The sequence below is a fragment of the Nothoprocta perdicaria genome, unplaced genomic scaffold (assembly GCF_003342845.1).
Source record: "Nothoprocta perdicaria isolate Ctin4 unplaced genomic scaffold, notPer1 scaffold_50, whole genome shotgun sequence".
Classification (NCBI taxonomy): domain Eukaryota; kingdom Metazoa; phylum Chordata; class Aves; order Tinamiformes; family Tinamidae; genus Nothoprocta; species Nothoprocta perdicaria.
Window position 1 is genome coordinate 2,118,338 of NW_020455755.1, and position 24,245 is coordinate 2,142,582.

Below are 24,245 nucleotides of genomic sequence, written 5' to 3' on the forward strand. Positions count from 1 at the left end.
TGTTCAAGAGAGAAAATTCACTTAACATAAGCAAGAGCACGAAATCTCCCTGCTTTCTTCTCTGGCGGCTGCAGCAGGAAGGAGTGCAGGGAGACCCCAAAAAACGGGGCCGTAGGAGCGACCGCAGAAATTCTCTTGTCCGCGGAGCCCGGAGCTGGGACCCTGCAGGCGGCTCCGCRGCTGCGCTGCCCGTCGGGGGCCGGTCCCGGCCTTCCCTCCTGCGTGCGCCGGCCTGAGGGAACCGGCTCCGGCGCGGGGCCACGGCGATGTGCCCTCCCCGACAGCAACCGCTTCAGCTGCGGCAGAAAGACAAAAGCAAAAGGCCGCACCGGGGACAGCTCCCACCGCAGGGTTCGGCGCAGCGCTGTGCTGTGCGGGGCCGCCTGGCCCCCCCGGCCGTGCGCACGTCGGGGTCCGCGCTCACATGCGGCTGCTCCGGGCCCCGCTCGGCCCAACGGCGTTTCTGAGAGCTGCTCGCCGACTCCTCGCTCATAGCCTCCCGGCCCGGGCTTTTTTTCTTATTTTATTTTTTTTTTTCTCGTAAGAGAGAATGCAAAAATGCTTAATTAATACCTTGACCTTCGGCTACTTTACTATTATTATTATTATTATTATTATTATTATGCTCCTGTTCCCAATTTCAGCACCACTTGAGGTGAGGTGGGTTCGAGTTTAAATTAACTTTCAAGAAAAGCTCGTGTTAAGAAAAAAAAAAAAAAAAAGAAAAAGAAAAAACACCACATATACAAAAACGAAACGAAAAAAAACCCCCAAAACCCACTCCAAACCCAAGACAAAACAACAACAAAATCAACCCCTCTTGCCCCCTAAGGCGGCGGCGGCCCGTGGGGGAGACTTTGTGAGAGTGGGATGGGAGAGAGTAGAGTCGCCGTTATCGCGACACAGAGCAGTGCCAGGTGGGACTGTCGCGATACTACGTGAGGCTCTTGCATGGGGCTCTCGCGCTGCCTGGCCCCGTTTGGAAAAATCTCCCTTGGGGCCCCRAAGCTTTGCTGTCGGGACACTTTCTCCTGCGGGGAATCACAACAGCAGAACTGAGGCGGCCCATTAAGTTGCGACAGAAGCGGTTGGGTTTCCCCCCTCGACTTCGGGTGCGCTAGCGGCGCCCGTGGCGGGAGGGGACACCGGGGGCGGGAGGGGGGACCGTGCCTCGGGGCTCCGCTCTTACCTCGGGGCGGCCCCGGCGGCCGGGCCAGGCCGCGGCTCCCTCGCTGCTTCCTCCTCGGGGGCGACACAGCCCAGGTGTGGAGGCAGAAAGGGGGCAGTTGTGCCACCCTGCCTTGCACCGACCCGGTTCTGCCGCTGCCCCCCAGAGCAGCCTCCTTCCCCCGGCGGCRGCGGTGGGAGGCCCGAGGCCGTGGGGCTCTACCCGAGCCCCGTCGCGCCCGCTCGGGCCTCCCCGGCCTCGTTTCCCCGARACCCGCACCCCCTCGCCACCCGGGGCCTTCGGGGCCTGGAGGGGATAGCGGGGCAAAGCCCCCCCTCCTCCAAAAAAACATCCCTTCCCCCGGGGCCTCCTCTGGAGAAACAGGCCGAAGCAGCGCGACAGAGGCCTGGCCGGGCCTGGGCGCCGCTCGCTGCGGGCAGCCGGGCCGGGCCGTGGGGCTCGGTTCGTCCGGGCGAGCCGGGCCGGGCCGGGCCGTGGGGGCGGCAGGGAGGGCGCGGGCCGGGGCCGCAGCGGGAAGGGGCCAGAGCTGCTCTTTGGGGACGTGATTGACAGCGGCAACGTCAGCACCAGGAGGGGAAGGAAAAAGGGAGGGGGGGGAGACAAAGAGGGAGGGAGTCGAAAGGCCCCAAACTGGATCTCCATGGAACATTTCCCGAGGAGATCAAGGGCAAGCGAAGCGGTGCGCTGGGGGATGCCCCGGCCGCCGCCGCCTCCACCGGGCCGCCGCTGAGCCCCGTGCGGCCCCGCGCTGCCCCCGCCGCCCTTCATGCCGCAGCCGCCGCCGAGCGAAGCGCCGAGCCCCCAGCTGCGCCTCCTGCCCCCCGGCCAGCAGTGTAAGTGCCTGCGCCCACGGGGGGGGACGGGGCAGCCCCGCGCCCACGGGGCAGGTAGCGGTGGCGCCTCGGGGGGAGCCCGTTCTGGGCCCGGCCGAGCCGCGCGTGCCCCGCGAGGGTCCCCGGCCCTGCTGGACTCCGCTGCTCCGGGCGGATTCTGCCCGTTCTCCCCTCGGGGGTCGGCGCCGYCGCCTCCCACCTGCGCTCCTCGGGGAGCCGCATCGCAGCGCGACGCTCCGCCGCGAGCTCCGGCCCACGGCTGCGAGTGAAAGGGGCGCTGCCCTCGGGGGGCCGGGCCGCGCTGCCGTCGCTGGTACACGGCCTTCACGCATAGGGCATGTATTTCCCGCACATAYAGCCCCGGCTCCCATGTAAAGCTCTCTCCGCGCCTTCTGTAAACCTCTGCCCGCGGGCAGCCCCAGGACCGGTGGGAGCTCCGTCGGGGGGATACCCCACATGCTGCCCACGGGTTTCCCTCGTGTCCCTGACAGGAAAAGTCCCCTCGGCGTCGCCCTGCGGGCCACGCCGCTCCGCGGGCCGGGCTATCGGGCAGGCGACGGGGCGGGCGGCCACGTCCCTCCGCGCAGTAAAAGTCGGCGTTGATGCGCGGCAGCCCCGGCGGAGCTGTCAGGCCTTATCTTTATTGGCTTTTCCCAGTCTCCGTCCAAGTTTAAGAGGGGCCCTTTTATCTCGGAGCCTTGCACTCCGCGTGTTTACGCAGCCCGGCTCTGCCGCAGCGCTCCCCCCGCGGCCCCGGCTCCCTCCACCGGGCCGGGTCGACAGGTACCGGCCTCGACGCGTTAAATTGCGGGGGTGGGGAGGAAGGTGGAAACCTCCGACCTGCGGGTCACAGCTGAAATGAGTTGCCCTGGCCTCAGAGAACACGGCCGCGTTTTGGCGAGAGGACGGGCCCGGTTCGGGCCGGGTACCCCCCGCCATCCAAGGCCGCCTGGGCCCGGTAGGTGGAGGTGCCCGGTGAGGGGAATAGAGGGGCGGGTTGGACGTGATCGCGGGTGCTTGCTGCTAACCGCGCACCTCTCTGTCCCCAGGAAATGCTCCAGGAGAAAAGCCTGGCCGACAGCGAGGAAGGGTTCGCAGCGGCCGCGGCCCCCGGCCATGCCGACTCGGCCGCGGGCTCCCCGGTTCTCGGTGTAGCCGGTGTGAGCAGCCCGCAGGGCCCCGATCCCGAACAGGTACGAGCCACCCGCGCCCCCCTTCCCTCCGATACCCGTTTATTTTTTTTTTCTGTTCTTTTTCTCCTTGGCACCGAATTTACTTTCAGCTCGCTGGCTGCGCATCTTCTTCGGCCCCAAGCCGTGGAGGGAAGTACAAAGCATTTGCCGCTTTGGTTATTCCGCTTTATTTTAGTTTAGTTTTTATGTCTCGCAAAACGCCTTTGCTCCGTGCCYGCTGTCGGGCGCGCCGATTCCGCTGCTGCCACGCGAGGCGGCTCCTCGCGGGCAGGGTCCGGCCAGGCGGCGCTTTCCCTTATGTCCCCTTTCCCCCGGAAAAAAAAAAAAAAAAATCACCGCGAGGTCGGGGCGGTTTTGCCCGCCGAGATCGGGAGGACATTTCTCGGGCGCTGCTTTTTGGCGGAGAGCAGCGGAATCTGCATTCCTTTTGCTTCCCGCGAAAACTTCCCCGCGCCTGGACGTGAATCCGCAGTTGAACTGGGAGCAGTTTGTCGCTCCCGTTTTTGGCAGAGGGCGGGCGTTTGGTGCCGCTCCTGCGGTTTTTGGACGTTGCATTTATTTATTTTTTTTTAATTTATAAAAATTTATAATAAGATTCATGTATAATATAATAATTTATTCTCTTTTTTTCCCCCCAGACAATAGAAAACATCAAAGTCTATCTCCACGAGAAAGAGCTATGGAAGAAATTTCATGAAGCCGGCACTGAAATGATAATAACCAAAGCAGGCAGGTTAGTGAAAATGCACCACGAACGGGTATTTCTTTTCCTCCATGTGAAATATTCCTGTTTGTTCCACCTTGAACCTTTCCAAATATTATAGAGTTGTTGCAGGCATTTTATTTTTAAATGTTATTTCGATTGCAAATTTTGGTGGGATCATTTTCGTGTGCAAAGCGTGCCTCTGTCTGACTGACTTTCTGAGTGTGGCAATGACAAGGCTATAGATTCAGGAAAGAAATTTCTGTCTAGACTTATTTTCAAAACTCTTTTGTGATACTTCTTTTTTTGTTTGTTTGTTTATATATATATATATATATATATATTTTTTTTTTTTTAGCTGTTAGCATTATAATGGCTCCACTCTGATGATTTTTCCAGGAGTGATTTACTGCACAGGGCACTGAGACCTGAGCTGGAACGCTTAGAATAATAGTTCTAGCAATGTGAAGGCTTGGAATATAATTTTAGCCTTAAAACTGTAAGAGATGGAACCATCATTATTTTTGGGGTTGTTGGATGTGCAAAAGCTCTGCCTTTCCTTGGAAGCACTTTTTGGGTTGCAGCGGGAGGGAGCCCGGCAGCTTCCCGGAGAGCTGCCGCTCTGCCGGAGCTGACGCCGGAGCTGCTCAGATCTCCCTTTCCACCCTGCTCAGGTGGAGCAGGACGAGCAGCCCAGAAGCTGRAAGTCTTTAGTGCCTGTCAGGCTCTTCCCAACCTAAATAGCTGAAATCTCTGCCCTTGGTTCCTGTGGTTCTTGTTGCCGCGGAACAGAAAGAGTGAGGATTAGGTCTGAAAATCCATTTAATTCAAGCACAGCTATTTTGTTCCACCCTGTTCTTCAATGACCAGTTTTATACTCGAGTTTGCCAGGGAAGTGCAGAAAAGGATAACTGAAAAAAATGGGAAGTGGTTGGAGGTGGGAGGGGGGAAAAAAATCCACGTATCCAAAGCTTTTTTGTTATTTTCTGTTTTGTTTTTGTTTTGTTTTTCTGTTTAAAATTTTCCTTGCATCCCTGCTCCTCGGTGCGTGGTGGCTAGGGGATTCCTTGCTCGCAGTGGGGATAGGAGCAGGAGTATGGTGCTCCGTATGCCATTCCGGGTGGAGACCCGTTCCCAAGCTCACCTGCAGGAGCTGTGAAGGGGTTCCCGGGGCTCTGTGGCAACGAACAGTATCTGTCTCTTTTTCTCCCAAAACCTAATAACCAAGATCTTGCCCAAGTGTCCCACCGAGGTGATTTGTGCCCCGGTGCTGTTCAATTTATTTTCTCCCTTGCCTGTTTTTATTTTTGTGAGGCAGTTGTACAGGTAGCTCCATGTTTTGGGATGTGAAACCTTGGGGCTTGTTCCGCAGCATCTGCCAGAGCGGGGAGCCAGATCCGCCGCGCTAGCTCTGCTACCTAAGTCGGCTAAGACGGGAAGATCAAGACCTCAGATATTTTACCCTTAATTTATAGTATCTGAGCGTGTCTGTGCGGGGTGTGTTATATCTTTACTGAATATCTAGCCCCTAAACATCCCAAATGTGCATGTTATCTCTTTGTAGGTCTTAATGTGGATTGTTTAAGCAAATCCATATGTATAGGGCTCAGTCCCACATTCTTTGCCCAAGGAACGGGTGGTGTGGCCGTGTCCGACGTGCGGGATCGTATGGAGGGAACGGAGCGGCTGGGGATGACCCTAGGGCACAAGAAACTTCCTTACTTGAATTATCGAGCCAGATTTTCTATAGACAAAAGTTAGGGCAGCGTCAGTGGGTTAGCAGAGTGTTTTTAATTTGTACTAGCAAAGAAAGAAAAAGAAATAAAGGAAGAAAATTTATAAATGTTAATCCTGAGGCTGAAAATTTGGTGAATAACATGAAACCAAAGAGCGGTTTGTTTCTTGCTGGCATGACCGGGCAGCCTGAAGCCAGAGCGGTGCGTGCAGCGCCGGTGGGAACGATGTTGCCGTCTGGGACGGCTCCATCTCGCTGCCACCCCCAGCAGCAAAGAGTGGGGGAAAAAATGAACAAAACCATTAGCATGAGAAGTGCAGGAAAAYGCCCGGCCGTGGCCGCCGCGGAGGTGCGGGCGGCCGTGGCCCGGGAGCAGAGCGTGCGGCTCGGCTGGGACTGCGCAGAGCAGCCCCAAAATGCAACCGTGCGGCCCATCATAATGCGAATTATGAAATGCAAGCGATGCTTTGCTGCAGATYTTATTTCTTCCCAGACGTTTAAATAACGGTAGCAATAATAAACCTCTCCTTGACCCAATTAAAAAATGGTGGTTAATGGAGGTTCATGTGTGCTTGCATTTAGCGTTGGGGAGTGGGGGGGAAGGAAAGCGGCTAATTGCAGGCACTAATTAGGCCTCTAATCCCCCTCCCAGCAGGCACGGAGATGCCCCTGAATGCAGTTAGTTGAAAACACTTATATGTTGGTCTGTCTGACCTCAAGGGGCACAAACAAAAAGGGATAGAGGACTAATTTTTAAATTTCAAACCCAAAAAGCAACTTTAATGACAAGTTCACTCAGTGGAGASGAAACGTAAAGCTCAGCGGAAGCGTTAATTCTATGGCAATGGTGTAAAATGGTCTTTTTGTATAAACAAGGCAAATATTGATAACTTGCTGGGGGGGAGAGAGGGAGTCATTTGTTTCATTTTTTTTTGTGGAGCGCCACGGAACGAGGCGACTATAAATTATCGAGAATTTAGGACTGAGAATTACTTTGGGGGATTATTACTCCCTCTTAGGACTGATCTGTAGGAGACATTAGGAGAGCACAGCAAGCTCAGCATTGAAATAGAAATCATGTTGTTGCCAAGAAAACATGATTTATAAAGTGGAAACATCTTTAAAATGCACTCACTATCTTTTTAATGTTTGACTGCTTCATTGTGGGAGGGGAAAAAAAAAGAGAGATTATTTTATATTAAAAGGATCATCAAAAGATAAGAAGTTTATGTTAGCAAAGTTCCCTGAACTTTGCATAAAACCATTTGCCTCCTTCATACATAAAATACTGTGCGTTGCCATACATAAGAGGATGGGATGTTGCGGTACATAAATCAGCATCTCTTGTCTTGTTCCTCCTATTTGAGGTTTGTCCTCGTTACCAATTTGTACCCAAGAGAGTTATTTTTTTTTTTAAATGAATTAAACATAATGCAAAAATGAGCCGTTGCTTGGAGTTAAAGGTAGCGAGTGCTGCCTAAAACAGAGGGAAATTTAGACTACCCCTTCTTGCCTGATTCCGTGAGCACGGCCGAGCCAAAGCCGGCGTTTCCGCGGAGCGGGGCAGCGCTCGCCGTGGGCTCGCTGGGAAGCGCTAATTAACCCAGCACTTGCATCCACGTGGATGTGGCTGGCCCCTGTGTGAATATATGAGTACAGTGCACGCATGCTCATATGCATTTTGCATGCCTATATATACACATAAGCGTGTAATGCATTGCTCTACATATATACATTGCATATATGCATTGCAAATATATATATAAGGTTTAAAATTTGTCAAGGAATCTGCCACTTGCAATAAGCGTGTTTTCCCAAACAGCAAGGTCCCGCTCAATGCATTGGGAGGGGATAGAGGGGAYGCAGAGCGCTAGGAGCGCGCGGTGAAGCTGCAGCTCTGTGGCACAAACTGCTCTGCTCATCCTCCCCGTGCGCAGCCCTGGGCACCATCCTGCCCTGGCACCCACCTTCCTTTCTGCATTTTRGGCTTTGGGCACTGATCAAGTTCTGTGTGAAAACATAGAGGAGAAGGCACATGAGATACTTCCTTGCAAGTTTTTTTGGTAGTTCTTTTTTATTTTCATCTTTTTGCTCTTGTATAGCCCTATTCAATTGAATAGTTTTTTTTTCCCTTCATTTTTCGTGAGCCTTGTGGCAGAACCCTCTGCCTCCCGTCATTCTTTGTCAGCTCCCCCACATCTGATTCCTGAAGGGCATTAATTTTTGCTTTTGCTTTCTTCTTGGCTCAGGGTTTCTTTTTACTTGCTGCTCTTTGTTCAGACCTAGCCTTTCTCTGCCTTTCCCAAGGTCCCCAAGCACACGGTTCCTACCAGGACACTTCCCGGGATCGAGCGTGTGATGTAGCTTATGGCTAATCCATAAGAAATACCAGCTCCCTGGGTGTTTGAACACCTTTTTGTGGGAGTTACTGCAAAGAAAGTAATATTTAATTTCTCTAAGGCATCACAGCCGTCCTGGCAGCGTCAACAGAGGGTTCAGGGCGCCGAAGTTTGGCTTTGAGAGCAGTGTGGGCTGTGCACAGGTATGGAGGGAGCCTTGTGGTAGCGGGGCTTGAGAAGCATGTGTAGGAAAATATTGCACAAAAGAAAGGTCAACAAAGCAGCTTGCATGTGTAGAAAAGACGCAAATCCTCTTTAGATGTTCAAGTTTCATTTTAAAAGTGGTTTATTTMAGTATTACAAAAAGTCTGTTCCCAATCAACTTTAGTAAACCAAAATATAACWATTTTTTAGGATGTGAAGATTTGAAGAAGTATAAATGCTTTGGCTAAGCTGCTGTAGCTTTCTTCTCTGCACAATCCCTTATAAGTTGCATTTTCCATGGCTCTGCGGGGCATATGGATGCCCAGTTCCCATTGCAATTAAAGGGAAATGTTTGTCCAAAAATCTTTTGAGGCAGCTACAAAAATCTCCGCCGGAGGGTTTTGATCCCAAAGCAAACCCACCTCTTTAATATCCGAGACCAGTGGTGGAATGTGGGCTATCACCCCAGAACTTGAGAATAAAGGAGATATTTGAGGAATGTTTGATCTGCTCCGCTCTACACGCGGGGTCTTGGGATTGCTCTGTTGGGAAGAACTGCTGGCTCTGCGCGAGGAGGGAGCCCATGGCCCAAGATGTCAACGGATTTGGCAAGCGAACCCGAGCACTCGGATGCCAAGCGGGGCCGGGCTGTGGGATTTTTTTATATATGCTCCTGTTTTCAACCATCGGTTGCTGCTTTGGGTATGTTAAAAATTGGGGGTGTCGATGGCTAAGCATGCAAGGGCAATGCCGGCCTATGAAGATGTTGAYGGGCCGGAATGTGGAGGAGCATCCGGAGCAGCATCCCATTGTGCCTGGAGTTACTGGGGGCCATGGAAAGGAAGTACTTCTGGACCAAGGAAGCAGTTAACCAAGGTCTTGAGTACGTGAGAAACAATGTTTTATTTAAAAAATCGCATGTGCTAGCCAGCAAAAAAGTGTATATCTATATATACTTATATATATAATGTCCCCATGCCAAAATATAAAAATTCCCTAACTGTCTGACCTTCTCATCACTAGGTCATGGTCCTGCCACCAGATCAATCTCCGCTATCGGCCCGCGGGCTGCGAGTTCAATGTTGCTTGTGTTAGTGACAGTGAATTTGGGGCTGAAAAATGAACTACTGATGAGAACTCCTGTTGAACCTGTATTGTTTGTTATTCTGAGGCAAGGATCTGGCATGGGCTAATCCAGCACTTCAAAGTTAACGGCTCTTACTTTGTATACAGAGCGTCATAGCGGAGCGGCGCGGGTGATAAGAGGAATAAGGGACGGCAGGGTTAGGATACACTGGGAAAATGGGACCGTGTTGGAGAGCGCTTTGATCTCGTCTAAAGTATTTTCTGAAAGCAAGAATCTATCAAGGAGGAAATGCCATTTTAAAGAGCTAAAAGGAACAGCTGACATCCCCAAATTTGTTTTAATCTACCCCAGAGAATATTATTTTTAAAGATGCGTTAAGTCAGTGGAAGAAATACTTGTCAGATGAAGGGAAATTGCGGGAGGAAAAAAGCAAGAAGGGTCATCAAAATGAAGCCGTGGTGCTTGGTGTATCCGTGCTCCCTTCCCTCCCTCCTGGAGGAGGAAGATGAGGAAGAGCGTTCGTGAACTGCCAGGGCCCGTTTTCAAGCTGAGTTTGGGGCCAGATTGCTCCTTCCGGGGGATTTAGGTGTGTAATCTGGCTCGGTGCTTGGACAGCGCCGCTGGATGGGTCTTTACGTGCCCAGCTGCTCTTGAGGAGTTGTTCTTCCAGCCAAGGCAGGACTTTTTAAGCAAGGCTTCCCAGCACATTGGAAGGTTTTGTTTTGCTTTCCCAAGCCTTTCCCAGCTTGCTGTGTCGTAGACGTCACCTTTTCCCAAGTTCCCTACAGGAGTTTCCAGCAATTTGGTGCCTTCTAGGTAGCTTTGCTTGGCCATCCCCAATGGGGGTCGTGATGTCACCAGCAGTGTGTGGAAATCTGCCCTATTGAAGGGGCTTAGGAGAGCTGGGCTTCATCTTGACATGGATGGGTTAGAGATGCCAAAGGTGGGTTTGATGTTTCCTCTGGGACCCCAGGGTCTGGTTCCTGGTGGTTTTCCTTAGGGAGATCCAAGGCAGGTTTCCTATGGCCTCCTCCCTGGCCACCTACCCCTGCCCATGGGCAGCACCAGAGATGACGTTGGTGGAATACAGTCTGGCTCAGCCTGCTCCAGGAGGACATCCCTGCTTCCTCCATCATCTCCAGTGTTTTGGTTCTCATCCCTCACTCAAACCAAGCCCCTTGTCCATGGGATGCTGCCTCTGCGCATCCCAGCAGGACTGGCTCCCATGCGTGCCCGATCCTGTGGAGCTGGATAAGAGGCAGCCAAGCCCAAGGAGCCTGAGAGGCTGGGAACTTGTGTCYTAAATGTGAGCGCTGCTTTGCTGCTTATCGCTCGCTTGCTAAGCCAACCAGCCAATTACACATTAATTAAACTCTGTTTGAACATCAGAGAGGCTTTGGCTCCACGTCAGTAACTGCCCTGAGACAGAAGGGAGTGGATAGCCATAGCATAAATAAATAAACAAGAGATGCTTATTCTAACAGCTCATTTTAAAACAATTTGTGAATATCATGGAGAGATAAAATGGATCTAGCATAAACTCAGCTAAGCAGGGCCCGCTTTGCTATCAGAGCAAATAATTCACTGGCACATCATCTTTGAAGCTTGGGAGGGCTGTGGAGTTTTGCTGCTTGTTTATTTTCCTGGCTTTTACTGTTTTTGCGAAGTTTCATCTGCCTGGGGCTGCAGGGCAGGGTTTTGCTGGGGCTGTGGAGCTCGGGGGCAGCCCCGGTGGCCTTCCCGAGGCCACGTACASTGTCCCTGGGGATAGTGGACACACACTGGGCTGCAACGCTAAAGCCATGGTGCCAGGGCGGGGTATTTCAGCTCTTTTGTGTGTGTCCCTTGCTCTAATGGCATCTCCATCCCTTCTCTCCTGAACTCGCTGTCCTTGGCCGTGTGATTGTAAAAACTCCTCTCGCTTCTGCCTTCTGGGCGCTGGCGAGAGCTGCCGTTGCGTCCCGGTGGCTCTGCCTGGCACAGTGGCGTTTTGGGGGGAAATGGGCCTTTTCCAGGCACCAAACCTGGCTGAGGGTGGTGCAGGGGGGTTGGAGAAGAACCCAGCACTGACGCTGTCCTACTTTGTGCTTAAACTTTGTTCAYGTGTCCTACTTTGATGCTTAAAACAGAGCAAAAAGGGCAAGAAACAAGCCCAGAAACTCCGCAGCGGACTGCTCTGTAGTCATTCCCACCAGGCAGCCAGCTGGAGCATCCCAGCTTCCCACCAGTGATGCCTCCTGAATGTGCCTCCATTTTGGGGACAAATGGGCTGTTTTTCACAGGCAGCCCCTGCCTGGCTCAGCTCCCCCTCCTACTGCCATCCCTGCCGGGGATGCTGTGCTGGGACAAGCCCRTCTCCTCCTGATGTGCGGCTGTGTCCTGCTTTGGCTCGTCTYCGGATAGCGGGAAAAGGGCTGCGGGGATTGTGCAGGGATGTGTGGGAAGCCTTGGCATTGCAGCCCCGTCCCCCTGCAATGGGTTTCAGAAAGCTGAGCCCAGCTCTCCCAGTTGGGCTGGGGAAGAYGCTGGTGATTTTTTTGCATGCCCGCTGGAGTATTCAGCGTTTTTGGAGCCGTGAGCGATGGAGGATGAAGCAAGCTATTGTCAAGGAAATCTGGTGGCTGCCAAATAAAAAGGAGAGCGAGAGAATAGCACTTTTTCTCTATGGAGAACGCCCATCTGTGAGAGGATTTCTGCCTGCAGAGACTTGGCAGAGGAGCAGCTTATGCAAAGTCACTACTGAGCAAAGAGCTGCTTGCTGTGAGTAGCTCCATTGACCTGCAGTAAATTTGGGTGAGCAGGCAGGTTTTTGGCCAATTCCCAGGGCTTGCCAGTGAGCTGTATAGCCCCACTGTAGCCCGTTGCTCTCCTCTGGCCAAGCTTGCTCTTTTGGCTCCCGTGCTTCCAACAGGGAGTTATAGGAAGAGTCGGGATGTGATGTTGGGTGCTCTTGCTCACTTATTTTCTTTTTTAATGGCAAATTCATGAGTGCACCTTTTTGGAGCTGGACCGTGGGCTTGTTGCATCTCCCCAGCAGAAACACACAGCCCATATTTGTATCATGTTGCAAAGAGATATTTGCTAAATGAGCCTCTGCCAAAGGGTTGAGAAATATGTTTTCATTAAGAAAATTATACTGACAAGTCCCTGGACAGCACATTCGTTGCATCTTTTTTTTTCCCCTCCTCTTTCTTTTTAAAGGCTAAAATGCAGCAGCTAATAATAATGATGAAATGTCCGTGCACAGCCAAATTACTAATATCTACCCCGTGTTTTCCTGGAAAAGAATGCGGCGAGTTGGCAAACGCCGGCGCGTCCCGCGCTGCTGCCTTGCCGAGCGCAATGCTACCACTGCGAGATACTCGGCAGCTTGCAAGTTAAGCAACACCTTCCATCAGATGCGAGTTCCCATTTGTTATCCGTAAAGAATTCGGGCTGTATATATTATGGTAGTACTTTGGCTCTTTGTATTTATTTTAGGGGGCTATACTAAAGAACATTATAAACTCAGGCATGTCTATGCTATATGAGCTCCATATGCTGAAGCTTAATTTTAAATGCCATTAAAAAAGCACTTAACATTTACAATATATCAGTCCAGCTACTTTAGCAGTGGGGATGTGCCACGGTGTATGGAGTGATTGGGCAGAAGGAAATTCAGAAGCTGGATGCTAGGAAAATCCCGGCTGTGGAGCATCCTGCCAGGGCGACTCAGCCCGATGCGGCCGTCACATTTTGGATGTTTGATCAATTCCTCCTCTTTGGTTTTGTTAAAAAAAAATATTTTTGAGGGCTAATTATTTAAAAAACTAGAACTCTTGGCATGGGGGTTGGATTCCTGTGTTTCTGGGCAGTGAATGGGGCTGTATTTGTGCAGGTGCTCGCRGGGCAGAAGGGAGTGAGAAGTTGCCTTCAAAACAGCCCCCGGCAGTGATGGCAGAACGGGACGGGGTTGATACGCGGCTGAGAAGAAGGTTGCTCAGGGGGTTTAAGGTGCAATCGTGCAAGTCCCAGGCTGGCTGGATCCGTAGTGCTGAGGAAAGGCCTGGAAGCACTCGCACCCATCGGACAAGCTCCAGTTCATCATGTCAGACCGTGCCTACATGTGCCGGTGTCGCTGCCATAGCTGTAGAGTAACAGAGTCTGTAATAGTGCAAATACTCCTTATTTGCAATGCATAAAAATATGCAATATATTATATTATATGCATAAAAATATACTTTGATAATGCACCGTTGCATGCAAATTCCCTGGTGGGCTAGATTGGTGTCCATGGAAGTGGACRGGACCCTGAAGTCTCAGCGGGCTGCCCTGGCTTTGGCATCACTTCCAGGTGCACCCGGGCAAGGGCAAGACTCCCAGCATTGTCCCCTCGCAGCCTGGCCRGGGGGGTCCCCACGCTGCTGTTTTGGCCCCCACACTGATGCTTTTTCCCTTTGCTTTCCATAAGGAGGATGTTCCCAAGCTACAAGGTCAAGGTGACTGGGATGAACCCCAAGACCAAGTACATCCTGCTCATCGACATCGTTCCTGCTGATGACCACCGCTATAAGTTCTGYGACAACAAATGGTAAGGGGTGTTTTTTTCATAAAACGGAGAATTCTGGGGCTGCCAACCGTTTGCGAGCTCGGCAAGCGGAGTGACATCCATTCCCTTGGTGGGACGGGACTCTGCTTCCGGAGGCCCGCGGCAGGTCAAGCGCCGGTTAGCGGGAAGCAGCTGCCCAGGCCYGGCCTGGCCTGCGCTCCGGCTCCAAATTCCTTCCTTCCTCGTCATATTTGCTTTGGGAGGGCAGCCCCGGCACGGCCGGACGGTCGCTCTCGCGGGGCACTGCGGCCATCCGGTGGCATGAGACCCTTCCTGCTGCCAACCCCCAYGGGATTTCTTTCCCTCTTTTAATCTACTGTTCTCCATCCAGCGTTTCTTTCCCTCTTACACATCCTCCCTTCCATGGCTCTTTGAAGGAAGTACCTTTCTTTGCATCTTGTGATTTTTTTTTTTTTTTTTCCCCCAAAATTGTGCCCAGTTGCTGCATAGGCAAGACAAAGAGCAGAGACCTCACTGTGGTTTTAACAGGAACTTATAGAAATCTATAGGAACACTATAATGGGAATGCTATCGAAAAATGCAATAATTTCCTTGACCCTGAGTCCATCCCAGGGCTCTGGGCAGCCCTGGAGCCACTTCCCTTGCTCGTTCCATGGCTGYTGGAACGTCCTCGCTGCTGTTTTGGGGGAATGTTGCTCTTAGTGGGTGTCACGGGAGGAGAACCCCAGGCAGCAGTGCAGGGGCTGCTGGTGGACCACRATATCTGTGAAAATCAGGAAAATAGGGGGACACAGAAATGCCACACTCACAGCAGTAGGAAGGAGCCCTTTGCACTGTCACTCTGTCCCATCCTTCAATGATTTCGCTGCTTCCTCACCCAATTTACAGCACATCCCAATGTGCTGCCGTCCCCCCTGGATTTGGGCTGGGAAAGGGCGTTTGGTGGCAGCGCTGTGCCCGGCRTGACCCGCTGTCTTTGCAGGATGGTGGCGGGCAAGGCAGAGCCGGCCATGCCGGGGCGCCTCTACGTGCATCCCGACTCGCCGGCCACGGGAGCCCACTGGATGAGGCAGCTCGTCTCCTTCCAGAAGCTGAAGCTCACCAACAACCACCTGGACCCCTTCGGACACGTAAGAGCAGAGCTGGGGGCTTCCTGATCCTCCCGGGCCATTCACAGCCCAACACAGGTTCCACCAAGCTGCTGTTGGAAAAGGCGGAGGATTTTATTCGGAAATATAAGATCTGGAGCATAGGCAGGCTCACAACCCCCCTGCCYGCAGTGATGGGGGGATGGAGGATTTTGGGCACCCTGGGTTGCAGCAGCCTTGGGTGCAGCCCTAGGAAGCRGGGCAGTTTCTCCCGCTACCTGTTTCCAAACTGAAGACATAAAAGGTCGTGAAAATCCCGGGATTTTTGCTGCATCAGTCAATTTTGCAGCAGAGGGCYGGTAATAACCTGGCTTTGTGCAGGAGCGAGCAGGGAGCCAACCCCCATCCAGCTGTGCCCCCCYGGCAGCTTGAAAGGCCGCGGGCCGCTGTTATCCATCGCAGCGCCTTCGGCTCCGCTCCCGAGCAGGGAACAAGCTCGAACTYGGTGCAAAAGGTTTCCAAGCAAAAATCGCCTAACGCAGCGGGCGSCCGAGCCCGGCTCCGGGCAGCTGGGCCGGCCTGGCTTGCGTCGCCTGGGGCGTTTCTTCCCACCTCTGTTTTTTGGCTGGTGACGGAGCTGTTTGTGCTGCGAAACGTGAGTGTGCCCTAAACCCAGCAGCGCACGCGGTGCTGCTTTCAATGTCAGCTTCTCCTAAGTTTTGTGTTGTTTTAACTGCAATTTTCRCAGGGACAATGGTTTTTTTTCCCCTTTTCCCCCTGTTTAATAAATACCTCCTCCTGCGAAGCGCCGTCCCTGGCCAGCTCCTGCAACCCGAGCGCCGCACGCTCCGGGGACCCCATCCCTGGGGCGTCGCGATCCCTCCGCATCCCAGGGAAAGCCAAGCGGAGCCCAGAGCAGCAGCCAGGAACGGCGGCTCCGGCGCTGGGATTTTCCGCTCMGCCAGGTGCTGAATGCCGGCTCTGGAAGCGAGCACAGGCGGTGCGGGCGGAGGAGGCAGGGGGAGGCGCCGAGCAGCCCCTCTGCTGCCTTAACCGTTTTTTGGCAGGTGCTTAATTTGGGAGGAAAAGGGGAGAAAAAACCCCCAAATGTCTCTGCAGCTCCCTGGCTGCCCGCGCAGCGTCGGAGCTTGGGTCTCTTTGGGGATGCTGTCCCCTGTCCCCACTGTTTGGTCCCAGCCTTATCCTTGCCCTTGAATGCCCAGGCTCTTATTTTGAAATAGAAAAAGACAGAAATTTTGAATTATTTCAAAGAACTTAGTGTGTGTAAATGGCGGGATGGCCAGTGTCCATCCGTCCATCCATGTGCTGGGGAACCCCACTGGCACGTGTCTTTTSCAACGTGGTTTTCCCCAGAACCCGCAGCCGGGTCTGCTGGAAACCAGTTGCTTTCTAGAAAATGTGCAAAAATATCCTTATGGATAAAATAAGGGCAGTAGGCACGTGCCCGACTGCGACGAGGAAGAACAGAGCTGGAGGAAGCTGGAGGAAGCCGTAGCTTTCTCCTTGTCCTCTTCTGAATCGGCTGCTTTGCTCCTTAATGCTGAGGAGTTTCCTTACTTTCCCCATATTTATTATCTGCTCGTTTGGTTTTGTTTAATGGTCAATGAAAGACTTTGGTTTTTTTTTTTGCTTAGTCTTGGAATTTTCCTCTTATTTTTCCAATAATCTGATTTTAGCCCTTTTTTGTCTCTGCTTGGTAGGCACACTCCAGCATGTTAATGATGTAAATGCCCTATTAATCCTATGGTTTATTATTATATATTTTGTTTAGACTTTTATTTGTATGTTGGGTATTTGTATTTAGATGCAGTTTTGCTCGCCGTAGCCCACATCTCCCTCGCACGCAGCATTCCGTGCTCGGCACAGCAGCTCCACAGGCTCAGGCTCTGCCCCATGTTTTTTCCTCATATTTGGCTTTCTCTCAGTCTGCTTCAAATGTAAAATGGCTTTTGTCTGGCCCTGAAGTTGAACAGCACAGCCTGTTTTGGGGGGAGATCACTAAGTCTTCCTCTGCCAACAGAACCGCCAAGCAAGGACTTTATTTTTATTTTTTTTTTAAAAACATCCATTTTAGGCAATGTTTTGCAGCTGATCCGACAAACACCAGTGCACAAATACGCTATAAAGCCCAAAACGGAGCAACACGGTGACCGGTCGGCTTTGCAGCGGGTGCAGCGAGAGCTATTGAGGATTGCCTGGAGAGATGCTCCCATCCTTTTGCTACCTCCTTTTGCTGGAACTGGTTTATCCGAACGAATTGCAGGGATTTTCTTGGAAGTCTATTAGGAGGCGGGTCAGTGATGGCCCCATGCTCCTGTGGATGCCCCTGCATCTGATGCACTGAGGGAATTTCATTTCTGATATGAGGTGAAAAAGGTCGGAGAAAAGAGGAAAAGGGGAAAAAAAAATCACAGCTTTGGCCCTGGCACGAGGAATAATTTTTCTGCGCTCAAAAATTGAACCTTTTCCTGGGATTTTCCAGCCTTTCTTTTTTCCTCTCCCGTAATGTAAAGGGAAGGAAAGCTTTGCTTCGTGTCCACCTTTCCCCGTGGATGTCAGAGTTATCCCGAGCAGGAAAACTGGGTGAAGCTGGTGCCGAACTCTGGGGCTGCTGAATTTTCCCTCCTCCAGCACTAGGTTTGGCTGCGGGCGCCATTCCCGGCTCCATGTCCGGCATGTGTGGATCGGCCCTGCACTGGCTCCCTCCCCGGCTCAAAGGCTTTCGGTGCTTACAAAGAATAGAAAGAAGGAAGAAAGAAGCAGAGAATATATTAAAATGAGAGATTTTATATTAGTTATGCGATCCCCTGGGAGCAACCGTACAATTATGTGGCTTTTTCGTAGCCATTTACTATTCAATATAAAAAGGGCAGTTGCTGTAGCAACCCCTGCATCATATGACATACGATACCTTGGAGGAACAGGGAGCTCTCTTAAATCAACTCCCCGCATTTCAGAATCAAGTAAATAGGGTTTTTTTACAGCAATTTGGCGGCAGGTTTGCATTGCAGCGAGTGATGCAGCCCCGACCCGAGCGAGCCGCGTCCCGGTCCTGCGTCGAGCCCGCGGCAGCCTGCGAGGCTGCAGGCGAAAGGGAGATGTTTCCCCAAGAAAAATTAAATGGAAGGAGCAAATGACACTTTTTTTTTGACATTTGTTGCTGGCTGGGGAATGCCAAAAAAATGGAAGAAAAGTAGATTTTTTTTTTTTTAAGTTGCAGCTGCTGCCAGCTGTGCGATGGGAGGGAAGCAGTGCCTGCACGAGCTGCTGCCCGGCACGTGGGCGCTCGGGTCATCACTGCTGGATGTGTTTTTGGGGTTGGGATTTTTTTTTTTTCTTGTTTTTAATCAGATGTGTTATTTTCCGAAAGCCTGGTGCATTTTCCAGGCCAAGACAGTGCCGTGACGGTGGAGCTGGCATCCCCACATGCCCCAGCATCAATCCAGCATTGTGTTTCTACGTATGGGTTCAAGCCAACTAATTTGAGAAACCTGCTTGAAATATCTCACCCACTCTGTCGTGGTTTTTTTAATTTTTAATTTTTGATTTTTTTCATATACAGAAAAAAAATATGCATCAGGCTGCCCASTATGAGCACATCTCCTGCAAGCTGAAGGGAAAAGCTCAGCTAGTTGCAGAGGCTTTTTCAGCTGTGCACATGTTGAGCTGGATAAGAAGTACCATTTTTTCCATTCTTCTTACTAATTTTGTATCCTTGACCTTTATTATATCAATTACCTGCTAAGTAATATCCCATCAGCCASTGTATAGAGCAGCAGGGCCAGCCAAGCCCTGTTTGGGTTTTAGCAGCTGATGTTCCCACCGTGCTCGAGTTTGACCTGAAAACGCAGTTCCGAGACGTGCGGGTTGGTATTTGAATCTCCCGGGGCCCTTGTAATAAGAAAGCTAAGCAAGGGAAAAGAGAAAATTCCTATTTTGCTGTCATTTTGGGGGAAACATCAGGTTGCGAGCTCCTTGGTGAGCCTCTGTCCCGTTTAAGAGGTTTCTGTGGCTAAAAATCCCCATCTCGGCTCGTGGGCTCCTGCCTGCACCAGCACCCGGGCCGCAGTCGCGCTCAGCCCGTTCAATTAAAATAGCTGCAATTTCTGCCACAATTCTTAAAGTTCCCATTTCCACGGCCGCACGTCACTGCAGTGGAATTTACATTTGTTTTGGGTATTTTTAGCCAATCACACTGAACAATTTTCCRCAGCAGCCTTTAAAACTATTTAGTCTGGATTTTTGGCAGTGGGCTTTGCGCAGGCAGCTAAGGTTTTTGGCATTTTTTTTTTTTTTTATTATTTGTATGATTTTCGAGTACACGTTTAAATCGAATGTGAACAGGGAGGGATTTTTCAGGCGTGTAAAGCTATGGCGGTGTGGAATGGTAGCTGCAGAAAGAAGGAAAGGGCAGAGCTGTGGGCACGGATCCTGCGGTAGCCAGCGGAGCTCTGTGGAAAACTGCTCCTCATCCCCTCGCTAGGCTCAAGGAGGGTACCAAAAAGTGACTTTACGAGGGGCCGGTGTAGCTTGAGGGTCGTTCCTGCTGCTCCGGAGCGACTGTGTCTGCGGCGGGTGTTAAAGGGCTCTGGGGTCTCTGTTTTCCTGGACTCCAGGTGTTTTCTTAGCTCAGTGGTGTCTCTGGGCCTTGGGAGACCTGGGTTTCGGCATCCAGACAGTACCCTGGCCAGCTTGGCCTCAAGTCTGAATTGTTGAGAATCAAAATATCCCTTCTTACGAGGATCTCGTCCCTCCACGGCCGGCCTCGCTCCTCCCGGCTTTGTTTCGTGATACATGAAAGCAGGGAAAAGGCTATGACCCAAAACCTGAGCCGACCCGCTCGGATCCCTTCCTCGCCGCTCAGCGGCAGCCRAGTGGCCAGTAGACGTGGTGCAAAGCTGATAAAATGCCAAAAATTCCTCCTCCTCTCTCTTGGGGAGCAGGGAGGGTCGTCTGGAAAACGTCAACAATAAAAACTGCATTTAAGTGGTAGACGACGCAGGCAGCTACCGTGGGCAGCGCGGCCAGATGAAGGGGTTGGGAGACCCAACCCACGGCAAGGGGAGAGCTTTCCTGAGCACGGAGCTGAGGTCTCCTCCTCTGCAGTCATTCCCATTTAAAACTGGCTCTAATGCACGAGCAATGCAGCAGCGAAGCTGCCCGTGGTGCAGGGGCTCGTTCTGCCCACGCCGGAGCCTCTTCCAGCAGCAGGAAGATTAAGTGTTGCAGCAGCAACATGATCTGGGAGAAAAAAGACAAAGAGTTTTGATTAATGCTCTCCAGAATGACTCCGTCCAATAGCAGTAAGAAAATGAGAGTTGCCTAGAAAAGCTTCAAGCTCAGCCCAAAAGCTCATCCCTAAAAGGCAGATAGATTGTCTGTCCCAGATTGCATGCATTTATATAATGTTTTTGTTTCCTAGTTTGAAAGCAAAGCTAAAGCTTGGCAGCGCCATGGCAGTCTGCTTGCAAACTCCCATTAGCAAACCCCCCATTAGCAAACTCTATCCCACAGCTGAGTCCTTTGCCTTTTATTTTATTACGATTATTATTTTATCGTCTTTCTCATTTTCAGCATCCCTTGTTTTGCAGATCATTCTGAACTCCATGCACAAATACCAGCCGCGGCTGCACATCGTGAAGGCGGACGAGAACAACGCGTTCGGCTCCAAGAACACGGCCTTCTGCACCCACGTCTTCCCGGAGACCTCCTTCATCTCCGTGACGTCCTACCAGAACCACAAGGTAGGCAGGGACTCGGAGGCACTTCCCCGTCTCCGACAGAGCGCAGGGAAATGCAGCTGCGAGCGCCGGGTTTTGATGGGGCCGTTGTGCACCAGAAACAGCCTCCTCTGAGAGGCAGTTCCCCTCCCAGCCACCCAGGCCTTGAGCAAGCCCAGAGATGCAGCCAATGCTGCCTGTGATGCTGGGTTATACTTAACAGTTAACTGCATTTTTTTTCCCAAGTGCATCAGGATTTCTCAATAAAAGCTCAGAGGAAAGTAGCACTTCCAGAGCTGCCACAGCACCACATGCATCTGCCACACGTTATTGTGTCGTCCTTCTCCTCGCACGTTCCTAGGGAAATAACAACAGAAACAAACACCTCCATGAAATCCTTCCTGCCCAGGAATGTGGCTGCCCTTTTCCTCTGGAGTAGGATGCTCTTGGTGCAAGAGCCCTTGGTGCAAGAGCCAAACGCAGAGGCCTTGCAAAGTTTTGCAATTACTGAGTCAGTTAAAAGACTCAGAGGGGTTGTGTGCACTGTGGGACGACAAGCAATAGAAGTCTCCTATTCGGGCACGCAGGCGAATCCTGTTTGAAAAGTTGTAGCTGTCAGTGTAAAATGACCAGTTGCCCAAACATGGTTAACCAAAAAAGCACGAGGGAGCTTATTTAATACCTCCTTAAACTGCCTAGCGTGTCAATGGTGCCTTTCATCCCCAAGGTGCCCAAAGTGCTCCATAAACTGACTACTTCGAAGGCCATCGACACACAAACACTCTTGGGCAGGCGTTGGCGGCCGAGGACATGGGGCACAGGGTGCACCCGCTTGGAACAGGCAGCTTTAGGGTAAATGCACCAAAAAGCCTTAGTTCTCAGGAAAAGCTCCTGCAAGGAAGCTACCTTGCATTTGCTTTGCCCGAGCGAATCCCAGCCTCAGAGAGGCGACAAAAGGGAACTCCTGGGTCCCAACTCTTGGAGTTCCTGCCCTCCTTCGTGATGGGCAATTCCATGAGCTTTCAAAGCCRCCTCTGCTGGGTCTACCCCAAACTTCTCAGCTGTTGCTCTGACTTTTCCGGACATGAAAGCACTGCCGGGCTGTGACATGCTCTGCAGACCCAACTGCCAAGGTGTTTTCAAAGGTCTTACGCTCATTTTTTGTTCTCTCAAAGATCACCCAGCTCAAAATCGAGAACAACCCCTTCGCAAAGGGATTCCGGGGCAGTGACGACAGYGACCTGCGCGTGGCTCGTCTGCAAAGGTAGCGACGCTGCTGTGCGCTGCCCAAGGGTGCCTGGCACAGAGCTGCCAAACCTGCTTTGGCTGGCTTTGCGTGACAGGAGGCTTAATGCTCTGAAAAGCCTCCTGAAAACCAGTGTTGCTGCATGGGCATGAGGACAYCCTTGGCAATGCCCTGGGGAAGGCAGGCGGGTGCTGTGGCTTGTGCCCGTGGCACAAGGTGACAACACTTCTTCTCCCCTCCTCCTGCAGCAAAGAGTACCCGGTGATTTCCAAGAGCATCATGAGGCAGCGGCTGGTGTCGTCGCACGGGCAGCTGGCGGCCAAGGCGGACGTGAGCCCGCTGCACGGCAGCCACCAGGCCCTGCAGCACTTCCAGTACGAGAACGGCGCTCACATGCAGTTCGCCGCGGCGGAGGCGCAGGAGCTGCCGCTCAACTCCTTCAGCGCACCGCGGGAGTCGGGGCTCTTCTACCACTGCCTCAAGAGAAGAGGTAAACGGGAGCGTGCGGGGAGGCGAGCGTTGCCCGGAGCTCCCCGTTGGCTCCGGCTTGTCATGGCTGTGGCTTGAGCTTCCGATGCACCGAGGAGGTTGATGCCCCCGGGCTTGCAGGAGGTTGCGGGTGGGAAGAGCAATGAAAATGGTGCATTTCCCCTTCTGGTGTCTGGTCTGACGGAGGGCATGTCCAGACTCTTCCATTAGAGGGGRAAAGTGGGGAATGCACGGGGACAACCATGGAGGCAAGACCTGCAAGAAAATGAATTTCAGCCCATTTCTGCTGTCCCAGGGGGACATGTGGGAGCACTTTTGGGAAGCCCCCGGGCAGGGTTTTGGTGCTGGGGGGGCCGTCGTCTTCCTTATTTCTCCCCCCACAGAGAGCGCCCGCCACCTGGAGCTGCCCTGCAAGCGCTCCTACCTGGAGGCCTCGTCCTCGGTGGGCGACGACCATTATTTCCGCTCGCCTCCCCCCTACGACCAGCCCATGCTGAGCCCGTCCTACTGCGGCGAGGTGGCGCCGCGTGAGGCCTGCATGTACTCGGGCGCCGGCGCCGACATGGCCGCCGTGGTGGACGAGCTGCCGCCGCCGCCCCCGCCGCCGCCGCCGCCCGGCTGCAACATGTGGACTTCGGTGTCGCCGTACGCCGGCTACGGCGTGCAGGCCGTGGAGACTGTGCCCTATCACCAGCCCTTCCCCGCGCACTTTGCCGCCGCCGCCTCGGTGATGCCGCGGCTGCCGGCGCTGGGCGGGCAGGGCGCCGCGGCGGGCGCCAACTTCGGCGTCTACAACCAGCTGGCGCCAGCGGTGCGGGAGCGCCTGCCCGCGCCGGCCTTCGGGCGCGAGCGCGGCCACGGCGCCGGCTGCGAGCGCAAGGCGCCCTCGCCGCACCTCAACGCCGCCGGCGAGCTGCTCTACTCGCCCGGCTTCTCCCTGGCCAGGGAGCCGCCGCTGCCCTACCACGGCGCCATGGGCGCTGCCGACGCCTGGGCCGACGGGTGACGACGGCGGCCGCCGCCGGCGCCTCCCTCTCCGTACCCGCCGCGGGTACCTTGCGCTCGGCCGAGACRGGCGGACGCTTCACGGGGACGGGAGCGGGGCTGGGATGGGGGGGAGGAAGAGCAACGGGAGACACCTGCGGCGCCCTGGAAAAAAGCACCCGCGTCCCGGCGCTCCCGGGCGGCTTCCCGGTGGATGGAGTCCCCCCGTCCGCTGCTGTGGCCTGCGGGAGAAGCGACTGCTCCTTTCAGAAGCGCCGGGCGTCCGTGAGCAGATTTCGGGCAATTCGGGGGAAAAACGGAAATAAGAATTAAAAAAAGCAGGTTTGCTTTTGGGGTGTGTTTGCCAAGGCAGAGAAGCCTTTAAAAAGTTGGAGGATGTTTGAGAAGGAAAGGAAAACCAAAGGGAAAAGCGGCCCGTCTCCACATTGGCTTCGCTCCAGGATGGACACAGCGGCACCGACCCCTCCGGCAACGCGGGAGCCACCACCAGAAATGCCTCTTCTCTCCCCAAAAAGGGTGCTCGACAGGGCCACGCCRGCACCCCGGCCTGCAGCGGCGCCCAGACAGCACTGGCGCCTCCATGGATCGAACCACACTTGCTTTTTTTCTGTTTTTTTTTGCAATATATTTATGAAGTTTAAGCTTAAAAGTCGCTAATACTTCCTGTATCAGCTGGTCCCCCGTTTCTTTCCTGCTCGGCTGCTGTGYTCCTCTTTGGGCTATGAGTTTGGGTACTTTTCTTCTTCCTTTTGCAGATAAATCAGAGGGAACTGTTCTTAGCATAAAGGAGTCAACAGARAAATATTTCCTTAACCAAGGGAGGACCAAGAGCTCCCGCTCCCTG

General features: G+C 53.0%; 1 protein-coding gene across 1 annotated transcript; it reads left to right on the forward strand.

Annotated features, from left to right (window-relative positions):
• The first annotated feature begins 3,074 nt into the window (after positions 1 to 3,074).
• Positions 3,075 to 23,402, forward strand: TBX4 (T-box 4). The gene is made up of 8 exons (XM_026047892.1): positions 3,075 to 3,215; positions 3,854 to 3,948; positions 13,734 to 13,853; positions 14,815 to 14,962; positions 20,533 to 20,685; positions 21,837 to 21,925; positions 22,156 to 22,397; positions 22,780 to 23,402. Exons 1-8 carry the CDS (start codon positions 3,075 to 3,077, stop codon positions 23,400 to 23,402), a joined length of 1,611 nt encoding a protein of 536 aa, XP_025903677.1.
• Positions 23,403 to 24,245: the final 843 nt, after the last annotated feature.